Source organism: Protopterus annectens, chromosome 16.part0 (assembly GCF_019279795.1).
Source record: "Protopterus annectens isolate FY-2018-M chromosome 16.part0, PAN1.0, whole genome shotgun sequence".
NCBI classification, from domain to species: domain Eukaryota; kingdom Metazoa; phylum Chordata; order Ceratodontiformes; family Protopteridae; genus Protopterus; species Protopterus annectens.
In genome coordinates this window covers 104,635,254-104,658,921 of record NC_056750.1, presented here as the reverse complement: position 1 = coordinate 104,658,921, position 23,668 = coordinate 104,635,254, and the positions used below count along the sequence as shown (strand labels likewise).

General features: G+C 40.9%; 1 protein-coding gene across 1 annotated transcript in view; it reads left to right on the top strand.

Moving 5' to 3' along the window:
• LOC122790952 (surfeit locus protein 1) overlaps positions 1 to 19,823 on the top strand; it is a 579,878-nt gene extending 560,055 nt beyond the window's left edge. The window contains exon 8 of the mRNA XM_044058656.1: positions 19,738 to 19,823. Within this exon, the coding sequence (XP_043914591.1) occupies positions 19,738 to 19,823 (86 nt within the window). The remainder of the gene's footprint in view (positions 1 to 19,737) is intronic.
• Positions 19,824 to 23,668: the final 3,845 nt, after the last annotated feature.

The window sequence follows — 23,668 nt, the reverse complement described above, 5'->3', positions numbered from 1 at the left end:
TGGTAGGATGCTGTTCAGGGTAGAGTCATACCCACCAGGGCTACATAATCCGAGAGCTCCTCCATGTCTGTCTTCATGTAGTCCAGGGAGTTGTCTCGGGTCATTCACACCCACATGTACAATGACTGAGTCATATTTGTACCTGTTGTTGAGGGACCTGAGTGTATGCGTTATGTGGCGGTTCCTGGCACCTGACAAGCAGCTGACTGTTACCTTCTCCTTATTCAACCTAGTGAGTGTGACATCAGTGTCTCACGCTATCGAGTCACCTATGACTAGTGTGTTGGGCATGCTGTTTTGCCTTAGGGGCTTTGGTTGAGTGGCACGCTGTTTAGGAGAGTTATGTGTCTCGTGATCAGTGTTGTGTTGTGGTGGTCGAGAGTGTTTCTGCCTTGGAGGTTTCTGCTGTGGGTAGATTCTTATTGAGAGCCTCAGCAAAGGTGGGTGTGTGGTTTGTGTTTTTATGTGAAGGCAGTGCTGGTGTGTGTTCTGGAGGGCTATGTGTTCCATGTGGTGTGGTGCAAGTGTTGACTTTCTCTTCTTGACCAGCTATTCCAGTCTTGGCTGGAGAGGGCGTGGCTTCCAGTTTGGATATACAAGTGCATCTCTCGCAAGTCTTAGTGTTGGGAGGTAAGAGGAGAGGGTTGTCAGTGTACTTGAGGCAGTTGCTACATTGCCTCAGGATGCCCAAGTTCACCAGGTTAATAGGAGAAAGCACAGGGAACTGACCTCTAGACATGCCTGAAGGAGTGGGCATTAACAATAAGTACTGGAGCTGTTTCCTTGTAGAACGTTTAGTGCTGGTAGCACTTTTGTGTGCTAAAATAATTGCTGCAAGAAATCTGGTAAAGTGCTAGACTGATAAGCTAGTAAAAGTGCAGGAGAAGAGAGAACTAGCAAGTCTAAGGGAAAAATTGAAGAGCAGACTTTGGCACTGCTCAGAAGCTTACAAATAGTCCTGAATACATCAAATCTGTATCCAGACTGGACTAGTTACAGGAAAGGTGGGAAACGAGCGCAAACACAGGCTTTTAAACCAGAAAGTTGAAAGAGATGGAAAAACTGCCCAAACGGTCAATAAACTACAATTTCTGGACCAGAAACCGCTTTTCGTATGGTAGATGGGCTACCTTGTGCTTACCACTCCCACTGATCAGCTAGAAGGCTTCGTCCAACACAGAAAGGTTTGGGGGGCTCAGAAGCTTACATACAGTCCTGGATACAACAAATCTGTATCTGGACCAGTGTTATCCTGATATTTTTTCTAGTAAAGATTATTTTATTCAATACTTATAATCAACATTCTGTTTTATCTTGATTATATCAGTTTTATTTGGCACACAATACTTGCAGTATTCAAAATACTTGTTAAGGTGGTGTACCATCCTTCTCTAGTTTTAGTTATAGTTTTCCTAGTCATAGATAAATTAAACATTTTTCCTACTGAGATAGGTATGGAGGGATTGAATAATAAGAAAGATTTGGTTACATAAATTTGTCTGACCTCATTGTTTGAATAAATGATTACAGTCTAGATAAAAAGTGTATTAAATCTTCGCAGTTGTAAAAGATATGCTACCAATATGATTTATTTATGGATTTACATCCCAGCTACCCAAATTTCCATTTTTAAACCTAAATTGTATTCTATTTTATATACCTTTGTAAAGGCTCTGTGCCAAAAATGCAGATGTTCTCTTGAAAAGATTTTCCACAGTAATGCAAATGTTTTTGATAACATTAAAATAAAATATCTGTCTTAGAAAAAAAATGGGTTAATTATGTTTATTGCAAGAATCCAATATGAGTTATGGATTTTAGTTTTCATGATTTAATGAAACTATGCAATTTAGAAGATTCAGTTTTTTGTTAATAGAACTTGCTATCATATTAATTAATCTAAGAGATGAGGATATTCTTTTTTCTGATTCTGTCATTATTTGTTTAGTAGAGTAAAGCATTTCATAGTTTAACTGATAACCAGCCGTTTAAGCCTAAATGGTATTTGCGCATCATCCTATCACTGTTTGGTATATTTTAACCTTTCATACTATTATGCCAAAAATTAGGTCCTTTTCTTTTAAATTTGGCATTTATGTAATGTTTGCTCCTTGTATAAAACTAGGAGGGAAAGAAATTGGAAAGATGGAAAGACTTAATTTTTAATGGTAGGGTATCTAAAAATAAAATTCCTAAAATATAAGTCCATTAGGTGTACACTCATTACAACATACGTAATTATTTAGTAAGCAAAGCATCTTATTTATTTTAATTGCATTTCAGTTACCGGGGTAGAGCACTGATCACAGCATGGCCAATTGCAGGCTCATCCTGGGTTGCATTTCATAATAGAAGCAACAGAAATGTAACAAGAACCAGTGGTGGTTACAGAAGGGTAGTACAAACTTGATCATACAAAAGAGAGATAATATGTACAAACCTTATATCATGTTGAGATGTGCATTTTATAAGCAGAAAAGTGGATTCAGAGGAGTAGAAGGAAGTGTTTGTGAAGCAGGATTAGACGTACAAGTTGTAGGGGTAACCAGTATTTACAGGATAACACAATAAATAAGTAGTGGTAAATACCCAGCTGAAGGAGTCAGAGGGAGTGAGAAAGATAAATGTTATACGATGACAGTGAGTAAGGAGGAGACCCTATGTACATAGTTACATGAAGTAGAAATGTAGTGGTAACAAACAGAAGAGTGCTGTAGATGGACTGATGTGTGAGCAAATTAACTTGGTGCAGAGTACTGTCAAGTTATGTGTCCTGCATTCTGGCATTTGTGTTTTGCTCCAACAGATACCTAACTTAGTGTAGTTATGTGTAATGGAATAGTAAGGAAGGGATTATCACAGTTTTGGATCAGGTACAGGGTACAGTAGATGTGGTTTGCAGAGTTGGGCCTACAATGTCCTAATGTCTGAGATTGTAGGTTTGAGTGATAGGGATATGTTTCATCACAATTTGAGAGGGAGCAAGTTGTTGGAGAAATTTTGAGGAGTTGGGAACACAGAAGTAGATGGAATCTAGCTTGTACTGGGATCCATTATTGATCTGGATAAAGTAAGGCAATGATGTTCAAGACAAGGAGAATTATTGATGAAGCAATGTATTTAATTAGATGAGGTCTGTAGTGTTGATGTATTTTTATTGGAGGAGATGTCAAATTAAGGATATGATGTATTCAAGTTGTGCAAGCAAAACACATTTTTTATTGGCCACCCTAGCTGATAAGAGGAATTGAAGTTCAAAAAGGAGGTAGTTGATATTGAATTATGCTTTGATCAAGGAGTTTCTTAGACGCATTATCCTAAATTGTCTCCTGTAATACTTTCCATTGTGCAGAACAAGAAGGATCTAACTTGGTCACTGTTTTAAAAGTAGACATTAGTGTGTACAATTCTTTGTGTGGAATACCTCTTTCTCCCACCAGTACTGAAAAATTATTAGAATTTAGTCAGTAAACATCTCCTTTTAAGAGGTGTGTTTCTTCAAAGGTAATTGCTTGAGCTTTATTCTTTCATATATTTATTCAGTCTTCCTCTTTTACTGTCACTTTTGAGGCCATTAATATTTAGAGAAGTACATTTCAACACAGACTTCTATTTTATGAATTTTACACTGTAAAATCTACTCTGTGATCTCTGTGGCATTTTTATATATAAATGGATGTCTTGATCCCTTAAAAAATCCATAATTAAAAATACACTTATTTATAAGCATCTGCAAAAAGAAAATAAATATTTAACAAAATTATATAAACTGTGTATTGCATGACAACCTACTTTCCTAGTATGTGTAGAAAGACTGTTCAAACCATCCCTTATTACTCTCCTAAGTCTACTAATTTACCATACATGAATTCTGTCACTTGCTACTTTCTTGAAACTGTAAAAGGATCCTACAAATTGTCATGCAAAATACATTTATTTACCTAAATTAAATCATTTGTAAATGTATAGAAATGCATTTTGAAATGTAGGCCAAGATGAGAGGTAGATGACCGATAATAATTAGCATTATTATGCTACACTTCAGAAATGAGTAATGTGTAGGATATGAGTGAAGGAAGAGAGAATCACAGCCAGTTAATATATTCGGTTCAACATCTATCTCCAAAAAGCAGAGGTATGTCTGTTGCTGAGCAGCCCCACCAGCAAATATTCATAAAAAACATATATTAGTGTGTGTGCGTATATGTTTATATAATATATATATATATATATATATATATATATATATATATATATATATATATATATATATATATATATATACATACACACCCACACATACATAATACACACACTTTCTGTCTCTTTCTCTCTCTCTGACACACACACACACGGGGGGGGGGGGTGCACACATGCAACACAACCCTTGCCATTGTACATACATCATTTGTACCATAAGTTGAGTTATGATAAAAATCACATGCTTGCCCTCATCAGAGATTGTAAATGTTGGATGCTCTTCGTGTTTCACTGTTGCAGTCATCACATTTGGGTTATCTGCTTGCAGTAGCCCTCAGTCGGCCTGATTATCAAAGTCTTGGGTCCTGCGTCGGTTGCTGCCTCATTTTCCGTGACATCAGGTAGTCAGGGGTATAAAGCATGCAGCCGACGCCATAACACCAGTCTTTCTTGCTGTGCAGTGCCCGAAGCAGAAGCAGTTTGCAAGTGCTGGTCAGCAGACTCCTGAAATTTTCGTTTTCGAGTTTCAGAACCGAAGTCTTCAACTAAAGCCAAGTACCCAATTGGGGAAACTTTTTGTTGCTCTAAACCAATGTCAGTAAAAGTCAATAATTGTATTTCTCGTGGAAAGCAAACACCTCAAAAGATTTTCATTCATACTGTATTCCTTGCCTAGGCCCTGACCACGACGTACCTCACTGTCGGTTTTGTGCCTTACTTAAACCACAAACTATTCGTCGTTGGTACATTTTCGCTTCTAAATATTTTGGTACTCGGTTCAGTTATCCAAATATGTCTTTGGTAAGCCACCTGGCTACCGGCATTCCGAAAAAACGCAAAGATAAAGACAGAGACAGGCCTCCTAGGTCCAAAGCTGCTGACGATGCTTCTCCTAAGCTAGTCGCCAGTTCACTGGTACTCAGTGAGGTGCTTTCGCAGCCCCTGATGCCTGCTACTTCAGATTCACAGGCCTCTACTGAGACCCATTCGGAGTCCGGTATGCTGTGAGATGCTTTAACTGTGGAACCTGCGGATGTCTCTACCTTGGATGAGTCCGAAGCCGCTGTGCAGGCACCGGCTTCTGAGGGTATATTCAGGCCTACTGACTTGCTTATTAAACCAATGCCATCTTCTTCTTCTTCTAGGCCTAAATCTCGAACCATGCCTAGGAAACCGATGCCCAGACCGCATGGTCAGGCCTCTATGCCTAAAAAACAAATGATAAGAATGGCTGAAGACCTTATTACTTTAATCAAGATAAGCCAACCTTCCCCCTCTAAGAGACCTAGGACTGAATTTGCTTATGATACTTCTGACCAGGATTCTGAAATTTCTGTCTCCTCTGATGACCAGGATTTACCTTTATCTACCTATGAGGATTCTGATGCAGAGGACTCTCTTCCCTCTGCTTCACCCCCAGTGGAATTTTTTTTTGGTGAAACCTTGCATACTCTTAGGGAACATTTTCACTGGGAAAGCCAGGACTACTGTGATTCTAAAAAGAGGCTTAGAGATTTCTTACTCCTGCCCCAACACAGGCCTTTAGCTACACTTCCTGTGCTGGACATTGTTGACGATGCCTTTTCAGAATCTAGCTTGGCCCCTGACTCTTTACCTCCTGCTCCCAGAAAACATGATAGATATTACAGGGTTCCTGATTCTCATCAGTTCCTTTTTAAAAATCCTACTATGGACACTGAGACCATTTCACAGGGACCCAAGGGCATTAAGGCTACTACTGCCAAAAATCCTACCCCCTCTGATAGAGATTCAGGGCCCTGGATAGATGGGGTAAGAAGGTGTACACCTCTGCAACCTTGGCCATCAGGGCCTTAAATTGCCAGTTTCATATGTTAAAGTATCAGCAGCATATTATTGGATTACTTAAACAGAAAATGATGATGATTCCTGATTGTGCTGAAAATAAGGATTGACAGAATTTAATGCATTCTGCTGAACAGGTTGGAAAACATACTTTGCGATGTGGTTTTGATTCACTAGAGGCATCTTGCAGGGCTGCTCTCACCAGGTCTGTACTTAGAAGGCATGCTTGGCTTAAGGAGCAATCTTTGCCAGATCATGTTGAAACTAAATTGCTGGATGCTCCCTTAAATCAGGACCGCCTGTTTGGTGACAAAGCAGTAAAAGTTCTTAAAAAGATGGAGGAAAAAGCTAAATCCATGCAAACTGTTAAAGATTTCTTACAAGTGCAGCCTCCTAGATTTAGTAGGCATTGGCCCTCAAAAAAATTGGCCCTTTCCTGGCTCATCCAGGCCTTCTCAGTTCTAACCCAGAACCAGCAGAACACCCAGGCTTCAGTCCCAGGGTATGCACAGGCTAAGCAATGGGAGGCTCCCACTTCCAAATCAGGGAGTAGTAAGACTCCCTCCATGGTAAGCTGTCTCAATATCTTAACTTTAAAACTTCCAAGCACTTCTCAACTGACTGCCCCTTTAGGGGGAAAGATTGCTCTGCAAGCAAAAAACTGGGAACTCATTACCCAGGACAAATGGGTTTTAAACATAGTTTCCCAAGGATACAGATTTCACTTCCACACTACCAACCCCAAACGGTTGGCCAGATCTACCCCCAAATCAGTGGGCAGAGGCTCAAAAGCAAGTACTCTCTTAAAATTACAGGCTATTCAGATTGAACCAGAAGAGGAAAAGGGACAAGGTTTCTACTCAAGATTTTTCCTGGTAGCCAGAAAAGACAACCCATGGTGTCCTATCCTGGACCTGTCTATACTAAACACCTTTTTGGTGATTCCAAAAATCAAGATGCTAACTATTCACCAGTTGCTTCCCATGATAGGCAACGATGCCTGGTTGGCAACACTGGATTTAAAGGAAGCCTATCTGCACATCCAATCAGGGAATCTTACAGAAAATACCTACGCTTCAAAGCAGGCTGCATGCACTATCAGTTCTCCGCACTGCCCTTTGGCTTATCTACTGCACCCAGGGTATTCACAAAGTGCCATGATCCAGTCATTGCATTTTGCAGGCAAAGAAATATTCAAATATACCCATACCTGGACGATTGTCATAACCACTTCTTATAAAGGATTTGACCGATTAATTTTTATAAATTATTTATCTAGCTGTAGTATGAATTTTACTGCAATTGATCTGAATTGTGAGCATTACTTTAATAAGGTGTTTGGTTCTGGATCTCTGCACCTTCTTGATACCGTAGAAGGTCTCCTAGGGGAACAAGTATTTTTGGTATCTTTACCATCATGAAATGTTGCCCCTTCCATTTTCACTGGTATTCTGTATATTCTCATGCTGTTCTTGTGTACATTACTTTCTATATCCTCCACTTTCTCAAGAAGCCAGTTATCCTACCTGAGTAAGAATTCAATCTGTGCCTCTTCTTCACCTAATCTTCCTTCCTTATCTTTGAGGGAAGTTTCTGTGTTGCCAGTATGAGTGCATTGTTGAATAATGTATTTAAATAATCCAGTCTTGTTTATTTCAGTTCTGTTAGACGTAGTCCATTTTATTGCCTAGATTATCTATGTTTAGAGACAATTTCTGCATTGTAGCTGTTGAAATTCCCTTTTGGAAAAGGAGGCTTTTGTGGAAAGCTTTGAAGAAGTCATGTTTCTCAAAGATTGTGGTAAATATACTTGACAGGAAATGTTGTAAAATCCAAAGATTTTAATGTAAAACTTAATACTGGGCTAAATCTATTAATAATCCATAAGATGATGACTGTTAATTTATGAAGAAAACCCTTCACATGAACCGAAGAAACTACAGTGCATCCACCTAATGCTGTTACCACTGTGCAGTCTTGTCTCTGCCTCCCGGCTAGGCAATTGTTGTACAATTTGGGACATACCCATATTTACTACCCGAAAATTCTGTTTCTAAATTGCAAAAGTAAAAGAATATTAAGTAATGAGCAACTAACTTAATTGATGATTTGCTGTGGATGCTCTGCATTCTATATGTATAAAGAAGCTCTGGTATGGTCTACACAGCATGAATTCACTTAAGCTGATCTACTATGTTTATACAACTGAAATTATACAACTGAAATGAGAGACAAACAATGCTAGCATTTAACTTCAAGCTCAGTCACTGCCGACCAGCTCTAACTTTGAGTTATGCAAGAATTGCACAGTTGCTTTTATCAGTCTTGGCTCATTAGTTAGCTGGCTTTAAGCCATTTCAAAGGAATGATTGTTGCCAGTTTGCAGCTTGATTTTTGTACCAGTCTGTTCAGGATACAAGTGGGTGGCATGGTGTATCCTTATGTTTGTTCGCCAGACCTTCCAGTGTCCGTCTCCAGCATGGTGAGTGCTGTGTGTAACCTTGGATGAAAGGATTATCGTGAAGAGTTGGCTGCTTCCTCTTTAGAAAACTTTCTAAGTAATTCTGAAATGCTACTGATTATTTCTGTATTGTTAACACTCCCAGCAGCTGTTTCTGTCTTTTTTTTTTTTGCCCCGTGAGTGAGCTTCAATTATGTTATCCTTTTTGACATGGTTTGAGACAGTCTGATATGAAGGGTGTGTGTTGCATATGAGGCTGAGGAGGGTCAAGTCCAGTCCCTAGGATGGAGTGAAGAGAGAGTTGCTTCTTTCTGAGTGAGATTTAGAATGAAAGCATTGTTGTAAGGCTGTTATGATGAGCAAAGTACCTCACAAGGTGGACTTGCTCACACAAAAGAAGGGGTACTTCACCTCAACCTGACTGTATGGATGATAGGATTCTGATCCCCTTCAGCCACCAATTTTCTGAGCTTCTCCAGGAGACAAGGAAACCAACTACTCAGAATTCTTACACAGAATGGAAATGATTTTCTATTTGGTGTCATTCTCATAAGCAGGACCGTATACAACCAGGTGCTCTCATTGTCCTGCATTTGTGTGAGCTTTTAAAAAAAAACAGCCTGGCATATTTTTGAATCAAGGCACACCTCTCTGCCATTCTGCTTCTTATGTCCATACTAGAGATAAAGCAGTTTCTGGTGGGTGTACTCCACCTTAAACCTACTAGGAAAGCTATTCCACCTTCCTCGGGCCTTACCTTTGCTCTGGAGAAATTTACTGTTCCACCACCTGAGCCAGCAGCCTCTGCTTCTTTCCTAGTTGCCCTTACCTCGGCTGACGAGTCTCTGAGCTACAGGCAGTAATGGCATTCCTTCCATTTCTTATCTTCCATAAGGACATGTGTCTTTGAGGACCAGTCCCGCTTTATGCCTAAAGGAGTAAATGAGGTATCCCTCAATCAGGCCATCACTCTCAGTACCTTCTTTCCTTAACTGCAACGTGTGGGGAAGAGAGAGAGAAATTCACTTGATGTGCATGGACAGCTCAGATTTTACTTGGGCATGACAGAGTCAATCCGCAAGACTGATCAGATGATCTGAAGTAGTTAACTTCATTTGATCAGCAACCTGTGAGTATCTGATCCAAATCGGATCCGAGCCGGCAGCTTTCTTAGCCAAAGATCCGAGCTCCTAGCTCCTCCCCCTTACCCATAATACTCTGCTACCTCCCTCCAGTCCTCAGATCTTATTTGCCGCGCCTTAGTGAAGCACCTTAGAAAGAGCTCTTAGCGAGGGTTGTGAGTTAAAGCTACTTTAAAAACTTCCTTTTTACTTTTCTGTCTCTACTCTTCAGTGTGAGTGTTTACTCTTCTCTTTATCCCTTAAAATTAGTTTTTGCTAGTTTTAATAGTGTTAGTTCTCTTTAGTCCCCCTCCCCCTCTGTGTGTGTGTGAAGGTGTGTGCGCGTGGGCCGCCCTTTTTCCTTTCCTGTCAGAATGTCTGAAGTCCCAAAAGCTATATTTTCAAAGTGTACAGAGTGTGGTCATAAGCTATCCCCAGCAGATGGTCACACTCGGTGTGTTATTTGCCTAGGGGTAGACCATCTTACTTCAGGCTGCACTATTTGTGCAGCCTTCAACCCTATGGCTTTGAGGGATAGGAGGTCGAAGCTGATTCTTGCGGGCCTTCTGCCCCCAGACTCTGCTTCGTCCTCCTCCCCCTCTGTGGCACCAGTGGCTGCTCCACTAACCGTCCCTGCTCCCCTGACCGGGACTCAAACTCCCGCTTCGGCTCAGGAGGAGAGGGACTCCAGAAGAAGGGAGAGAAAAGAGCGAGACAGGCATCGTAGCCACAAGTGGTGGGCCAATTCAGCCCCCTCGGCCCCGCCGTCTAAGCAGCTAGCCTCCCCTAATGCGTCCAGGCCTTCCCCCTCCCAGCTCCGTTCTCCAAGGTTTTCCCCGGAGCTGGAGGAGGACACCCGGTCACCTTCGAGGTCGTCGAGGCTGCATTCCCAGCCAGCCTCGGTGGGCTCGTCTAGGTCCACTAGAAGTTTGTCTGATGCGGACATGGACTGGATGATGCATCAATTTCTTCTGGTCCAGCTGCAGATGGGAGTGCTCTTGCCTCCCCCCCCCCTCTGGGGGGGAGTTCGACCCCATATTTTGCCCCCGTTGCTCTTCTTCCGACCCACTATCGGAGTTCGGAGTTGTCGGATCCAGGTAGCATCAGAGCCGGGGGGGGGTTAGGCGCAGACAGTAATCCCTACTTCAGCGCCATCTGCACCCTCGAGTCTGTTGGGTCCCTTTTCGGATCCGAGCTCTTGGGGCTGTGATCTGAGCCTCGGATCCGAGGGAGTCAGTGTGTCTTCGGCTCCATCTCGGTCGGAGAACACTAGTCCTTCGGATCCGATCGTGTCGGCTCTGGCGCCGATCCACACGTCGGATCCGAGGGGACTGCTTTCAGATCCTAGAGAGAGCAGCTCACCCTCAGCATTCGACATTGTGGAGAGGGTTCTTTCGAGGGATTCGAGGCCCCAGGTTCTTGCTACCGGTCCGCCCACCATTCCCTCTGTTGGGCCTGTCCTCCATCATCCGGCCCCAGGGTTAGCCTGTGCTTACGTTCCAGATGGTTCCTGTAGAGGAACATGACATTGTTGGTGAGCCCTCCTCGGACAGCCCCCCCCCGAGGGGGTACCTCACATACGTCAGTGTAAGAAGAGGCACTTGGACTCACCCGAGTCCCTCACAGAAAACACAGACTTAGGGGAAGGTTCCCCAAGGTCACCCCTGGAGGACATCTCCTTTGGAGACATTATGGAAATGCTACATATTAGAGGGGATGGTCTGCCCAAAAGCTTTCCTCTGATGAGAGGACAGAAGAAGATGTGGTTCCGAAAATCTCAACAGTCCCGTTTCGCTCCGGAATCCTCATCCTTTAGAGGCAGAGGAGGACAGGGTGGACGCCGGCCCAGAGGCAGAGGGGGGCCGAAGAATTTTGGGTCGAGGGAACCCTTTTCCAATCGACCCACACAGCATCCCTGAGGGGTTAACTGACTGCTCCTCTCTGGAGGCAGTCGGGGGACGCTTCTCGGAGCACCTAGCACATTAGGAGTCCATTACAACATATCACTGGGTGCTTCGAATCATATCCAGGGGCTACTCTATCCCCTTCCTACTTTCTCCTCCCTGGTCCAGGAGCCTCCCCGATGTCCCACCCAATCAAAGGGAGGCAGCAGCCATAGAGATAAAGGAGCTGCTAAGAAAGAGCCATCCAGCACGTCCCCCCAGATAAATCCGGATCAGGCTTTTACTCCAGGTTCTTTCTGGTGCCAAAAAAGACGGGGGACTTCAGGCCAATCCTCGACCTGTCCACACTGAACCTGTCGGTCGCCAAAGAAAAGTTCCAGATGGTCACTATTCAATCCATTCTCCCACTGTTACAGGAGAATGACTGGATGTGATCCATAGACCTCAAGGATGCTTACTACCACATTCTAATGGACAGGCGATCCAGGAGGTTTCTCCACTTCTGGCTAGAAGCCAGCCATTATCAGTTCAGGGTCCTCCCCTTCGGTCTCACCACAGCCCCCAGGGTGTTTACCAAGGTCATGGCAGTTGTAGCGGCCCACCTGAGGCTTCAGGGAATTCAGGTTTTTCCTTACCTGGACTGGCTCCTGACCGCCCCCAGGCATCTACTATGTTCAGCCAGGAACTACTTCCTACATCTGGCCCTTCAACTAGGGATCACGATCAGTCACAAGAAATCCTCTCTTCTACCTACTCAGATCTTGGATTTCATAGGGGCCAGAATAGACACAACCCAGTCAAAGGTCTTTCTAACTCCAGACAGGCTCCGCAGCCTAACTCTCCATGTCCTGGCTCTCATACAGTCGTCTGCCCCTCCAGCGGAATTAGTCCTGAGGGCTCTAGGGTCCATGGCTGCGGCCATCAACCTGACACCTCTAGCTCGTTTGAAGATGAGGATTCTTCAATGGACCTTACAGGTCCAGTGGTCCATCCTGCAAAACCCATTGTGGTCCCCTATTTCCCTCAGCAGGGTTTGCAAGGAATCTCCCTTTTCAATGTCCCCACCTCAAGTCACAGTGACCACAGATGGGTTTTGCCTTGGGTGGGGGTGGGGTGGGGGGCATTGCATGGGCAGAACCGTCCAAGGCACATGGACTCGCACAGAGACCTTTTTATATATCAGTGTTCTGGAGATGAGGATGGTGCTGCTAGCGTTGCAGGCGCTACATGCCCTTCTTTCTCTAGGAACTATTGCAGTCCAGACAGACATGTCTGTGGTTTGGTACATCAACAAACAGGGGGGAACCAGATCTTACCCACTTTGTCAAGAGGCCATGAGAGTTTGGGAGTGGGCGATATCCACCAACCGCTTTCTCATAGCAATGCACATACTGGGTCGGTCAAACATTCTAGCGGACAAGCTGAGTCGAACTATCCTCTCACCTTACGAGTGGTCTCTGAACCCTTTAGTAGCAAAGCAAATCTTCCTCAAATGGGGTCAACCTTGCTGCGATCTGTTCACATCGCCTTCGAATGCAAAGTGCAGCAAGTTTTTCACTCTAATTCCCCCACCAGGGGAAGCCCCCAGAGACGCTTTGGTGCATGCTTGGCCATCTGTTCTTCTTTATGCTTATCCTCCTCTCCCGCTGATGACAAAGTTTTTGCAGAAAGCTCGTCGGTTGGGGAGCAGAGTTATCCTCATAGCCCCATTCTGGCCTCGTCAAACTTGGTTCCCATCCCTACGGGTCTCATCTAGTACATCCTCCCTGGATTCTAGATCTCATTCCGGATCTGATCTCTCACCCCTCGGGGTTGATGAGCCCAACCTGGACAACTTCAAGCTCTCAGCTTGGTTGATCCAGTTCCGTTAATGGCTAGGACTCCCTGTATATCATCCTCAGTTAAGGCGATCCTGGTGGCCACTCATAAGCCTTCTAAAAGGAAGATCTACAGGAGCAAATGGAAACGCTTTTCTGTTTGGGCGGAGCATAAGAATTTGGACCCCTTTACGGCCACTATACCAGCTATTCTGGAGTTCTTATCTCATATTTTTCATCAAGGGGCCAGTTAAGGTTCAATTGGCAGCGATCTCCCACTTCCATATCAGAAACAATCTTGGTCCCCTAGCTTCCTCTAAGATCTGCAAGACCTTCTTAAAAGGTATCTTTCTCCTGAGACCTCCCATCAAGGATGCGGTTCCTCCGTGGGATTTAACCCTAGTTCTCCAGGCCCTGACTGGTCCTCCTTTTGAACCTGCAGCTTCGGTTGACTTAAGGTATTTATCTTGGAAAACTGCCTTCCTAATTGCTATTACTTCAGCTAGAAGGGTATTGGAGCTTCAGGCTCTTTGTACCAAACCTCCATACCTTATCTTTCATAATGACAGAGTTTCCCTCAGGACTAATCCTTCCTTCTTGCCTAAAGTGTCTTCTGAATCCAACATCAATCAATCCATCAATCTGCCTGTCTTCTTCCCAAATTATCAGAACAGAGGGGAGTACAGACTTCATTCTCTATATGTGCACAGACAGTTGAGATTTTATTTGCACAGAACCAGCTCTTTGTCTCCTTTGCTAAGCCCTTTTTAGGTAAATCAGTAACAAAAGTAACCTTAGCTAGATGGATTTCCCAATGTATCCTTCTTGCATGCAGAAGCTCTGGTCAACCAGAATGCGCAGGGGTTCGTGTGCACTGTACCAGATCGGTTTCTACTTCTGCCGCCTTCTGGTCAAGAGTGCCTTTAGATGACATTTGTTCAGCAGCCACTTGGGCTTCATCTCATACTTTCATTACCCATTACAAGTTGGGTCTAATATCCAGAGGGAGAGCATCCTTTGGCTCTGCAGTGCTCCAGAATATCCTTCCATGAGGACCTCCCACGTTGTTAGTAGCTGGGGACTCTGTCCCACAGGTTGCTGATCAAATGAAGTTAACTACTTCAGATAAAGAAGTTATGTACTCACCATAACGTTCCATCTGAGTAGGTAACTTCATTTGTCAGCAACCACCCCCCCCCCCCTCCGTCCCCTGGACCTGTAATTCGTTTCAATTTTCTTCTGTTCAGTACTAGCGGACATCAGGTTCAGGTGTTCAGGTAGTTTGTTGCTATAGTATGCTGTGTTTTATGGCAAACTCAATCTGAGGACTGGAGGGAGGTAGCAGGGTATTATGGGTAAGGGGGAGGAGCTAGGAGCTCGGATCTTTGGCTAAGAAAGCTGCCGGCTCGGATCCGATACCCACAGGTCGCTGACAAATGAAGTTACCTACTCAGATGAAACGTTATGGTGAGTACATAACTTCTTTTTTGTCTCCTTCCAGGAAACCAAGCTCAGAAGCCCGGTTTCAAAGCAAACTATTGCTAACTGGATTTCTGAATCCATCTCCTTTTGTTACAGTGACCATGACAAGTCTTCCCCAGCAAAGTCTCATTCTACCAGAGCAATGGCTTCTTCTGGAGCCATAGGGTAAGCTTGAGACCTATCTTAGAAGCAACTACTTGGTCCTTGATGCATACCTGGAGCCATAGGGTAAGCCTGCGACCTATCTTAGAAGCAGCTATTTGGTCCTAGATGCACATCTGGAGCCATAGGGTAAGCCTGAGACCTATCTTAGAAGCAGCTACTTGGTCCTTGATGCATAACTAGAGCCATAGGTAAGCCTGAGACCTATCTTAGAAGCAGCTACTTGGTCCTTGATGCATACCCTGAGCCATAGGGTAAGTATGAGACCTATCTTAGAAGCAGCTACTTGGTCCTTGATGCATACCTGGAGCCATAGGATAAGCCTGAGACCTAACTTAGAAGCAGCTATTTAGTCCTTGATGCATACCTGAAGCAATAGGGTAAGCCTGAGACCTGTCTTAGAAGCAGCTACTTGGTCCTTGATGCATACCTTTACCAAGCATTATGGAGTAGATGCCTTTTCCAAATCCTTAGCTGCCTCTGCCAGGTCAGTCCTATCTGGGCTGCTTGACAGCTCTCCTACGGCTCATCTAAACACCCTTTTACACAACTTAAGCTTTGGGGATCACCAAACAGTTTGGAGTACTGCAAAAGTGATGTAAAGATCGACAATACAGTTGTGTAAAAACTTACCACATCAGTTAGATGTCCTGCTGATTACTGTTGCTATATCCCTTGCTACCCCACCATCCCCCTTTTCTCTACATTTGTTTACCTCTTTCAGGGACCGGGAGGAATATTTTCTACCTTCTCCACACTTAGCTGACCTATTATTCTAGTTTCCTCGTGTGTCTGCTGACTTCTTGTCTTGAAGGTAGTCTGAGATTTTACGTTCATACGTCTACTCATTGGTCTGCTTATATATCCTTATGCCTGCGGACTTAGGTAATACATTGGGTGTATGTCTGTACGTAAGGTTTTGGCTTTGGTATGCCAGCCAGATGTCCAAGTTATCTGAGAAGAAAATGCCAACAGTTTGGAATACTGCAACAGTGATCAGTAGGACAGCTAATGTTATGGTAAGTTCTTACACAGCTGTACTTTCTTTCATGGTGACTTACGCTTTGCCCTTTTCAGACTTGATACAGTGAATGGCAGTGATTTAAACTCATCTCTGCCTGTCTAAATAGTTCCTAAAGGGATTCCTTCTTTGGCCTCCACTGAAAATTCACTTCCTGCCCTAAAACTTGAGTTTTGTAACTAATGTCTTGTCTGCTGTTTGAAGCAATTGATTTGACGCATCTTAACTTTTTGCCTTGGAAAACACTTTCTCATAGGTTTTATTTTCTTTTTTTCCACATCCTGGAGATCCAGCCACTCAGTCATATGATTTACTCATCCTTTCATAGGGCCTGAGTCTGTCTTAGAACAGTTTCACATATTCTTTCCTTTTTTTTTCAATAATAAATCTTTATTATTTTTAACTTCTTCATACAGATTTAAACAGAAAAGAGAAAAAACAGAAATAATTTCTACACACTATCTAACAAACATTAAAATACAATATACATTATTTACATAAATGCTTTCACCATTTGAGTAAGATATCCACACAGTTCCCATCTAAACATATTTCCATACAATTTTTAAGGTTATTCTGAAAGTATTACTTTCTGCTTTAAAGTAAAGTAATAGTGAGATATCCTGATTTCACTAGTTTACACTAATATAATGTTAAAAATTTGTTCCCAGATCTTTAGGTTATTTGGACGTTTATTTTAGTTACTGATAACATGTTTATGAGCTAATATATGTCTTATCGCTAAGATCCTGAAATTCTCCCAAGACGTTTGCGTTGGGTTCAACCAATTTGTAGCTATATAGAGCTTCATCAATAAGAAAATATTAATAAGTACAATCACCTGGGATCAGGATATATTATTTGGAGGCATGTGTAATATTGTAAATTCCCAAGATAACGTTGAATTCTGATATCCCATCTTCTGCAGTTGTAGTCTTAGGGAATTCCAAAGTTTATATATACATTTGCAGCTCCAAAACATATGCAGGAGGTCTGCCACTTCGTCTTTACAATATGGACATTTGGGTGAATTCTTGGAATTGCAATTTATACAAGCTAAGGCGTGTATAGTATGCATTATTATATATCATAAGTTGAGTAAAGTTTAACTTCTGAAGGGAAATTGATTTTTTTGTTAAATTAATTGCATTTATGAATTTACTATCAACCAAAGATAGTTTTTCTTTCCAATATTTCGATTTGAGAAGGTCATTATGAAATTTGATATCTTTTATCAATTTATAAGTAGACGTTATATATTTGGTCATTTGTAATAAAGCTTGCCATAGCACGGAGCATTTATTTAATACCTCTTGATCCACTGATAATTCTGTAAAGTAACCATTAGCTAATTCTTTAATCTGTCTCAGTATAACTAAATATGTTTTAGGAAGACCCATTTCTTGCCTTAGATCGTGTGCAGAATAATTCAGATGTGGGTATATGTCTTGTAAAATTAAGTTTATTATTAGTGGGAAATTTTTTAAGTTTATGAGTTGATTATTAATTCTTAGGTTAGGGTTTTTATGGAAAGGCTGTAGGAGCATCATATATTGAAATAAATTTAATGATCTAAAAAGATTTTGCAATAATAGTATATTAATTTTCACGTGGTCCATTAAAGCATATGTTTTAATAGTTTCTTTATTTAAGAAAGGTAAAGCTTTAGGGTTAATGTTCAAATGCTCCACATGTTTATACCCCAGTTTTATCCAGTTTGGGGGACCAAGTAGTACTCTGTATATCATAGTTAGCAATTCTTAGAAGTCTATTAGCATTTATAATTAAATAGTATATTCCAAAATCAGGTAGATCCAAACCACTTTTATCTTTCAGGGTTACCAATTTGTCATAGGATATCCTAGTTTTCTTGGGGTCCCATATAAATTTAGCAAGTTCAATGTGTATTTGTTTGAAAAATGTATTAGTAATTAACACTTGTACTGACCTAAAGATATATAACATTCTGGGCAATACATTAATTTTAATAATTGATACCTTTGCTAATGTAGGCAATTTCAGTTTATTCCATCTTTTTAGGTCTAATGAAATTTGATCCCATTTCAGTTTAATATTATTGAGATAGAAATCCTTGTTGTCTGTGGAGAAGGTAATACCTAGATATTTAATCTTCTCTTCGGATTTATTTGCCCAATCAGGTGTAAAAGTGAAAAGGGTTTCGGTGTTTTCAAGGGAAATATATTTGTTTTCTTTAGATTTATTTTATAGTTTGATATTAATTGAAATTCTTCAACCGCAGATAGTATTCTCTTGGTATCAGAAACAGGTGTTGTACAATAAATATTTAGGTCATCAGCAAAAGCTGCCATAGAGATCTTGGTACCATAAATTACTGGGGCATTGTGATATATATTTTGTTTAATATGAAGAAATAGAGGTTCTAAATATAAATTAAATAATATAGGGGATAGAGGACAGCCTTGACGGGTACCATTCTTAATTTGAATTCTATTAGAAAACATTTTGTTTATAAATAAGGTTGTATAAGGGTTCTCATATAGTATTTGTAATATTAAGATAAATTCTTGGGGTATTTTAAAATGAGGTAAGATATTAAATAAAAATTGTATATTAACTCTGTCGAATGCCTTTTGTGCATCTATAATAAGGGCATACATATTTAAATTCCTTTGATTGGCATAAGAAATTAAAGTGTGAAATGTTAAGGTATTATCACTAGTTTGCCTAGAGGTTAAAAACCCCGTTTGTTCATTGGAAATAATACAGTTCGTTATTTTCTTCAATCTAGTAGCTAAAATAGAGGTCAAGATTTTTGTATCAACATTTAAAAGTGATATAGGTCTACAATTGTCTGGGTTTTGAAGATCTGAATTTTTTTAGGTATAAAAATTGTTTTGGATGCGTTGAAATGTAAATCATTGATTTTATTATTAATAATATAATTCAAGGTATATGATAAAATTTTAACAAGCGTATTAACGAAAGTTTTATAAAATTTCACCGTAAGTCCATCAGGGCCCGTGGCTTTTTTGTGATTTCATACTGAGTCCTTCCTGATATCACTGCAGATCAATCTGTTCACTTTCATAACTTCTCTCTGGAGGCACTGCATTCTTTTTATAGTACACGTTCATTGTTGGTTGTAGTCCTATCTGAAAAGGGTCCACAGGATTAGGGAAAACAAGTTATTCATTTCCATTGCTTCAGAGAAGGAAGATTCTTCTGTAACCAAGCAGCCTATCGGACCTTTTGCTAATATAGTAAATGTGCAATCCACTAGAGGATTTTTTGCGTTTCTTGTATTTTCCAAGAATGTGCCTCTCACTACATATACTGTGAGGCATACTCCAGATCTCAAATGTAAAAACAAAACATTGCATTAGAGGACCATGTTTCAAAGCATTTAGTCCTGAACTGTTCCTTGGATCCATTATTCTTTGACACCTTCTGTATTTGTGGTCACAGAGTTCTTCATAAAAGTTAGTTTGTTATACAGAGCCTCTCATGGTTGTGCTGAGGTTACACTGCAGAAGCCTGTATTAAAAATCATTCCGTAGGGTAAGTATTCCTGTATGTGTAATTGTGTAATTTACAATTACATCAATAAAGAATCTATCACTGTTTTTCTGTTGAGAGGAGAGTAGCATACAGTTGAAATGATTTATGTGGTATTCTGTTCAGTGTGACCTATTTATAATTGCCATTTAAATTTGACTGAAATATATTAATTCTGAAAAGAATTATCTGTGCCTCTTATTTCCAGGTAGTACCATACCAGGGGGGCCTATTGGAGGACAGACCAGAGTGACATTAAGAAATGAACACATGCAGTACATTATTACATGGTAAGTTCATGCATAAGTAAATCATAGACACGCGTCATCCCTCATGGCAGTTTGGGTCTACTGTAAAGCTTGCTAAATAATAATAGGACTTCAACTGAAGTAGAATATGAGTACCAACGTAGCAGAACCAAGTTCTATTTAATAAGGAATGGGGAAGGCTGCAGTGTCTCCATGAGAGTGCAGAAGATAGAAGCAGCAGGTATACACAGTGGGATACAGCAGAGACCTACTCTGATACTGACATCGCATTTTAACTTTACATGCTTTTAGATATTACCTGTGTTCCGGAGGTAGCGAGTGTTTGTGTGTTGAAAATCAGTAGTTGGTAATTTTTGAATAATGAAATGTATAGTTTATTTAAATACCTTTCCCCCTTTCCTCTCGTATGCCTGTAACTTAAATTAGTTATGGTTATAAAAATAACACTCAGTAGACATTTTAGAGTATAATTTCTAAATCTGTTGGTGTAATTGTGTGCATTCTTGTATGTTATGCATTATTTTCCTAACAGCCTGTATGTGTGTGTGTATCACATTTGAAAGTTTTATGTGCTTGGAAAACTTGTGGAATGTCCGTTTTAGTGTTGTGTTAACTGTGTACTGCAATTCTTGAATGGAAATGGAGTAATATGTATTGTGATAGGCAGGCATATGTCCCAGTGTTCAGATTTTTGCCTTGTGTTTTTGATCTGTTCATAAAATTTGTGGTTTTCTGGCAAATCACTGATGATTAAGTTGCTAAATAATAAATAAATTTCAGCTTCAGACTTTATATTCTTCAAAAACTGCATGCTAACACAAATCCTGTTATTGTAGCAACTTTCTAACTTACAAGACCAATATTTTAAATTCTGTCCCTGTTTCTGGGCATTTGCCCCCCCCCCCCCCCCCCATTATTTTAGGCTTTGTCTAGATTTCTGGTGCTAAGTGGCTGAGAGGTATGCAGGCATGTGTGAATTCCTGATGTTAATGCCAATAGTTTTAGCATTAGTGGTTAGCGGCGGGTGTGTTTGAGGATTTGAGTTAGAAAGGGGGGAAAGTTTACTGTTGTGGGCATATGAGGGATTTGATGTGATCTGTGTGTCTTATGCAGTGACAGTGTTATGGAAATGCTTTTTTCTAAGGTAAGGTGTAGGGTTATAGTTAAGGGCAAGGGTAGATTTAGAGTTAGTAGCATCTTAAGGTGCTAACCATGACAGTGCCCCTAATCATAATCCTACAATTTACCTGAGAAAAACCCTATGTATATCACTACCACTATTCAGACAAATGTGAGTTGGATTAGCAGTTAAGGATGGAGTGCAAGGAAAAACACTGAAGATAGAAAAGATGTACTAGGCTAAGAGGGACTACTGATTCACTAACGGACAGGCTAAGAGAGCAGGTGAAATAGCAAAGAACAAGGAATCAGAGGCACTCTTCTTGCTTCTGGAAAGTGACTTATCAGATGCACAAATAAACTCTTTATCACGTAGCAGTATAACAACAGCAGAATAAAGAAGACAGTCGTCCGACTCCCTTCATAAGGGATGCCAGTGGCAGTCTGATCACCAGTTCACAAGACATCAAAGGCAAATAGAAGAAGCATTTCCAGCAGCTTCAGCTTCTGAATTAAGTAAACCCCGTACAATCTCTACTTCCCTATATATAGCCTGTGGTAAAAGAGGAAGAAGAGCCCAATGTAGAAGAAAAACAAGCAACACTAACAAAAATTAAGTTGGGGAAACCATCAGACCAGATAAAGTCATAGCAGATGTGATCAAGATGTCGGGTGAGTTATGGGAGAAATGTCTTGTGCGGGTATTTATAGCAGCATGAAGAGGGAGGTGTATCCCAGATTACTGGAGAATATGCATTCTATTTCCAATGTACAAGAACATAGCAGACATTTACAACTGTGGGTAATACAAAGATATCAAACTGCTGTCACAGTGCATGAAAGTTCTGAACAGGATGATTAATAAATGAATATGGAGAGTAGTAGAAAGTACAAAGGGAGATGAGGAGTCCCAGTTCAGATTGGGATACAGTACAACTAACCTGATGTTTGCAGAGTAATAGTGGAGAGACAATTGGAAATGAGGAGTGTGTCCATCTGGTCTCAAGAAAGCAGATTTGGGCAGTCCTGCAATGGCTCAGAGTCCCAGAAACATTGATATCATTTTTGCTGATTGTGTAAATAAGCCAATGACACAAGTTCGAACAGTATTCAGTCTCACAAAGGCGTTCCTAGGGAGTGGATGTGCGTTAGGGTTCAGCTGTGACCTCACTGCTGTTGATACCGCTTCATCCTGTTCACGTTATGTTCTTAAACCCAGTCGCTTTTCATATGTCTGCCTGTTGAACTGATTAAAATTCAAATACCTTCCCACAAGTTGTATACCAATATTTATAGCTTCAACTCACCTTTACCCTCATACCTTAAATTAGTGTAGTACCAGTATATCTTATTCTGTAAAGCAGGTGTAATCATATAAAACAAAATACACCATTTGTTTAAAAAGAAGCCTTGATTACAAAACTAAAATCCTAGTGGCATGTTAATATTAGAGTGGAAAATTAGGTTTTGACTATCAGCAGTGAGTTATCTAAATTATATTTTTAATACAGGAAGGACCCTACTTCAGGTCAGGCAGGTAAGGTGTAGAGGCGCATCAGGTGCTAAGTTCAAAGGCTTGAGAGAGAACTGTTATCTCAGGCCATGTAAAGAATGTCTTATGCTCACAGAAGTATTTAGTTCTTTTTTGACATGATCTGAACTGTATGTAAAGGTGCAAGCATGTCCAGAGTAATGAGGCTAATTTCTCAACAGATACTCCACAATGTGAGCAGGCATGCAAGCATGAGCACATACCGCCCTGCTGTTACATATGCAGAATTTCTGAAGACGTCACCTAAAAAAGCTTCACCTGTACTACATAAAATAAGCTTCAGGAAGTCAAAATCCCACATTTCTCTCAATGACCAAAGTAAATCATGTACATTGTCACCATACAATGGTAACATATTGGTTCCATGATAAAAATACCCGCAATTTAAAATTTACCAAGCTAAATTCAAAATCCTGCAGGTATTGACATGGCAACCCCAAAAATAGTTGCCAGTTGATTCCATTATAGATATATATATATATATATATATATATATATATATATATATATATATGTAAATAGGCTTTGCACGCTGCTTATGAGAATGTCATACCTGCCTTATTGTCAAAAGTAGGGACACCGCGACTAGGTTAAAATTAGGATATGGTCATTGTGCACTTTGGAATGAATAGTTTAAAAAGGTCCACCCTATTGGTTTGCTACATGATATGATGGAAGTATCCAACGTCATTGCAGCATAGGAGAAACATATCTGTTTCACATGAGTGGCACTTAAACACCATGAAAAATGTAATTTCATTTGGTCAGTAGCTAAGAAAATAGTGTCACAGACTGGAGATTCACTGCCCATCATCCTACAGTGACATGATGAACTAGCCAGAGTGGTTTGCTTCTGATGGTCTTCATGTCCCTACTCTGGAGTACAAGAGCTGACCAGAAAATTTCAATCCCCATACTATTTTTTAGACTTCTTCAAATTCCCCAGACAAAAATAAAATGAAAAATCAGAGGTGAAGGTGCCTTTAAGTACCAGAAGTCTCAGCAGTAAAATGCATCACCTAGAAAGGTACCGCTGTGTTAAGGATGTTGGTATCTATATCATTACTGAAACATAACTTAAAGATGTCCTTCCGTAGATTACTGTTGGATTATCTCACCAAGGTGACCTAATGTCTGGCCAACAGGAAGCCAAAAGCCTTCCCTACACTCATGTCCAGCATAAAACCTATGCCAATGGA